A 4,527-nucleotide genomic window follows, 5' to 3' on the forward strand; every position below is an offset into this window, starting at 1 on the left:
CCACGTAACATGAACAGGTCTAATCAGGATGTTCCTGACTAATTACAGTAGATTTAGATTAAGAATGTACATTTAGGTGTGCACCGATCGCACTGTCTACCAGCCGCACCCTTACACACTTAGCTCACTCTGCTGAAGCGAGGGACCAGGATGGCTGGCATTCAAGTTTATTAAATAGTTCAAAGTCTCTAAAGAGGACAAGTAGCTCTGAGGCGTGCCTTGCCAAGGAATCTAGCATACCCTTGCTGTCTTGTCTCACATCACACAATAAAGCATTTTCTTATGATTATAAAAGTTTTTCCCCTCTCAATGATGTTGATGCAAGTGTTTTATTTACATAAATTTCAAGAGCTTTTGAAAATTTGCGCTTTAGTTTGACTTCAGGCAAAAATTCACGGCAAGCTTATAGGCTGTGAACTATAAATACATGGACACCCATCTATCATGACTATCAAAGATCAGTCACCGCATTGACTTAAAACAGCAAGGAGATTTAAAGCTTGCTTTGAGGTTTGCTGATTCTGAATGAAAGAGTTTGATTGCTTGTTAAGTTTTGGGGTTGAAACCCCAAATAGTGCAATACAGATGAGTTGAGACACTTGGGAAAAAGAAAAGACTTCAAGCTTTAAAAAGTTAGAGAAAGGTGAGAAACGTAGATCTTGGAGGGGAAAAAAAGCCTTGTTCCTACATTTTACGCTATGAGCGAGAATTTCTGGCTCTTCCCTGAGAAAATCTGTCTGGCCAGGTGATTAAAAGGAAAGTCCAAGCTGCAAGAAGAATTAAACTTCCTGGCCTACCTAGCCATCTGCCTAGCTGTTTCTTGTGAGTTAGCAAACAAGTTGTGCGGCCAGGCTGACTTGCTGCAAGAGTGACAGTTACATTTTCGGTGTTATCTTAATACTGCCCAATCCACATAAGCACTGCCAATTTAACTCTAAAAATCTCACCTGGGAGAAGGCCCTGAGAACGCTTAGCTCCTTCCACGGTTCCCCAAAGTAGCAACAATTCAGCAGGGAAATCGCCTTGTTCTATGTGCAGCGGGTATCAAACTTATAAAGCTAACCCCACATCAAGTCCTGGAGTTGCACAGAAACCTAAGCTGGGAGGGGCAAATCTTGCCCTAGGCTCTTTACCTGAAAATCCACTGCCCACGCACCCAGTACATACTTTCCCCAAACTTTAGAAACCAAAGACTTCCCTAGACACAAGCAGCACACAGGAACCATCAAATCCCTGGTGAAACCTGACCTCTCAGTGAGGACTCCAGGAAGAAGAAAAGATCAGAGGAGACCAGCTCTGCGGGGGTCTTCCTGAGGAGACCCTGGAATGAACGTATTTATTTTCACGCTGCAACTGCTGAGCGCTTTACAGAAACACCATGCTGTAGCTCTGGGTGGAGCTGAGAACAACAGAAACATTTATTAATGTTATAATTATAATTACTCTTTAACAAAGCTATTATTAAATAACCTGTACAAAGCCCGAATCGGGCCTAGTAAAAACTCAGGCCCTGTTTTGAACCTCCTAAGGCCCTTCCTTTTTCCATCAGCAGAGAATCCTACAAGCAAGGCCAGGCCGGAGTGGAATCCCTGCGTGTAGATCTTCTAGGCAGGCGATGGCTCGGACTTTGGAATTGTCCTGGGGTAACTTAGGGTTCTCAACCATGATCCAGTTCCCATTCTTGCCTGTCCTGTCCTCCGCTCAGGACCGGACAGCAGCAGGGCTACGATTTGGGAGGAGGACAATTAAAAGTTCGTTTTTAAAGTTTCCACTCTGTCAGCTGCCTCGATGGTCTGCTCCTGGCATGCCAGCAAAGGTGCGGGGTAGGATGTCCTGGGCGGGAGTGGCTTCCGAGGTGCCCGAGTGAGCTCATAGGTCCCGCGGGTTCTCCCGCTTCACCCCAGCCTCAGCAACTTTGAGCTTCTTATTTTGGTGCGTCTTCACGTGCTTAGCGAGGTGGTCGCTGCGCATGAAGCGTTTGCCACATTCGGGACAGGCGAAGCGTTTCTCGCCCGTGTGAGTCCGCAGGTGCCGCTGCAGCTCGTCTGAGCGCGTGAAGCTCTTGCCGCAGAAGAGCCAGTTGCACACGAAGGGCCGCTCGCCCGTGTGCCAGCGCAGGTGCGCCTTCAGGTGAGACGTCTTGCCATACACCTTGCCGCAGCCTGGCACGTGGCACACGTGTTGCTTCTTTTTGCCCGGCTCCGCCTCGGGGGCGCCGCCAGCCGCCTGGCAGTTGGGACAGCGGCAGCGGCGGCACCTCCTGGCCGTGGCCGCCAGGGGGGCCTTGGTCTGCAGTAGCGCGGCGATCTGGCTCTGATACTGTGCGAAGTCCGACGGGCCCAACACTAGGCCCCTTTGCAGGGCAGCTGCAGCCGCTGCAGCAGCCGCAGCCGAGGCAGGGAACCGGGGAGCGTGGGGGGCCCCGGCACAGGCGCTGGAGAGACTAGTTCCAGGAACCCCAGAGCCTCCTGGCCCCGCACCCGATTGAGGGATGCTCCACCAGGGGAGGTCGTCCGGGGCTGGTGCAGGGGATAGCTGGCGGCAGGTGGGCGGTGGAGGCGGAGGTGGTGGCGGGGGCAGCAGGTTGGAGTAGCCGGGAGGCAGAGCGGCCTGGGTGGCGTAGGGTACGTAGGCGGGCGCGCAGCTGGCAGGCAGTGCAGCCATGCTCGAGGGCAGCATCTTGACCGGCGAGAACTCGTAAGGGTACGAGGGATCCGCGGGGGGCGTGAGCGGGAGCTCGTGAGCTGCCCCGAAGGACGGCTGCAGGTGTGTTTTTTGTGGCGTTAGCCCCAGGCTGGGGTGCGGGGGTGGCAGGGCGCCTGGCGAGTGAGCGGGCATGTCGGCGGTCCAAGGGTGGAAAAGCCTGGAGGGTGAACCCAGAGCTGGGTCGTAGGGCACCTGTAGGAAGTCGGGGGCTGCAGCCGTGCCAGGCTGGCCGATCCGGCTACAGGTGGCGGCCAGCAGAGCCAGGGGCGAGTGCTTGCCTAGGTCCGGAGAGGCGCTGGGGGTGCGGTCCTGCATAGGCGGCGGCAAGGGAGGGCGGAAGAGACAAAAGGTTAGCGTTTCAAACGCTGACTCTGGGCAGGCCCGCCACCCCCACTATTATACCCCTGCCCCTCCTCCGCCGGGCCATCCCTCCCCCAGACCTCACCGCACCCCAAGCGCGCATCCAGCGGTCCCGGGAAACTTTCAGCGCCTGTGCTACCTGAACCCCCGATGCGCGGTAGCCTTCTGCTAAACTACTGGGCTCAAAGACAGGCCAATCAGCCTTTAAGGTAGGTGCAAAGAAAGAGGCAGAGGGACCGGACCGGTCGGGAAGAGCCTGAAAACACCCTCAGCCGGGCTGTGGGGCCATCTGCTCTAGCATTTTATGAGCTCTTTTCCTTGCAGCCACTATGTTCCTCTTTGGCCTGTTCTAGGCTGAAGTCAGCAGAAGTGCCGGGCAAGGTGAATTCAGGCCCAGTTTTCTGCCACTTTGACATCCACATACCCTCCTCCCCAAATCCATGCATCTCTCCCGACAGGCCACATATACACACACCAGCTTGGTTGTCACGTTGGCATGCGCGCGCCTAGGTCTGACTCCAGCCGCACCTTTAAGGGGGAGGTCTTTTTGAGATTCAAGGTGCTCAGAGTACCCGCACAGATCCGGACTACAAATTCCCACCTGCTCCCTCCCTCTCCGGGCCCGACCCTGACCTGGAGGAAGGCTTGCAGAGAGTCGTTCCGGAGGACAGCCACAGCGGCCATGGCTACTGCTTGAAGGCCGCTCGTTGTGGAATGGGACGCGGCCACCGAGGCATGGACACCCGAAGGCGAGGACGATCGGCCGCCCAGCGTGCCTCCGAGTCCTCCCCGCCCGCCCGCCCACGCCCGGCTCGCTCGCCCCGCGCGCGTTCTGAGCGCTTCAGGATCACCTCCAAGAATTTGATAAGGGCTTTGCTGGGCCGCCAGCCAGTCAGAGGAAAGATTTATGGCTTTGAAGTTTGCCGCTACCCAATCATCAAAGAATAGCGGCTCTTTCAGAAGCGAAAGCAAATCCTTTGAATCCACAAAGCTCCTATGGTGTGTTTGTTGGTCTGGATAAAAGAACTGATTATTAGGGGGGATGGGAAGGGAGGAGATAAAGGCGGGACAATTAATGAAGTAATCACTATGTGGGAAATGTATATACACAAATAATTGGATTTTCCTGATCAAAGGGGGCCTTGCCGCCTGGAGACTCGCGCTTGGGTTGCTCGGGACACTCGATCCCCCACCCCCACTTGCAATTAAAGATTTTCACCAAGGCAGCGAGCAAAGTGACAAAGTGTCTTTGTTATCTCTAAAAAAAATCTGCCTTTAGCTTTCTGGAGCGGTACTTTTGAGACTGGGATGAGGGTAACTTCACCGTACTTACTCCGCACCCTCACGTCGCGGACCAGAGCGAGCTCCTGGGGCGGGGCGGGGCGTGGGACTGACCAAACCCGGTCGGCCGCGTGTCCCACCCCTTGGCCGCCCGCGGAGGCACAGGCAGCTCTGTGACCC

At 55.0% G+C, this 4,527-nt stretch overlaps 1 protein-coding gene across 1 annotated transcript; it reads right to left on the reverse strand.

Annotated features, from left to right (window-relative positions):
- Positions 1–1,192: 1,192 nt before the first annotated feature.
- On the reverse strand, positions 1,193–4,271 carry Sp5 (Sp5 transcription factor). Its single transcript, XM_075984395.1, has 2 exons — positions 3,700–4,271; positions 1,193–3,015 (listed from the first exon to the last, which is right to left on the reverse strand). The coding sequence occupies exons 1-2, from the start codon at positions 3,748–3,750 to the stop codon at positions 1,870–1,872; spliced, it is 1,197 nt and encodes a 398-aa protein (XP_075840510.1). The 5' UTR covers positions 3,751–4,271; the 3' UTR covers positions 1,193–1,869.
- Positions 4,272–4,527: the final 256 nt, after the last annotated feature.

The sequence above is a fragment of the Microtus pennsylvanicus genome, chromosome 9, assembly GCF_037038515.1.
Source record: "Microtus pennsylvanicus isolate mMicPen1 chromosome 9, mMicPen1.hap1, whole genome shotgun sequence".
Classification (NCBI taxonomy): Eukaryota; Metazoa; Chordata; class Mammalia; order Rodentia; family Cricetidae; genus Microtus; species Microtus pennsylvanicus.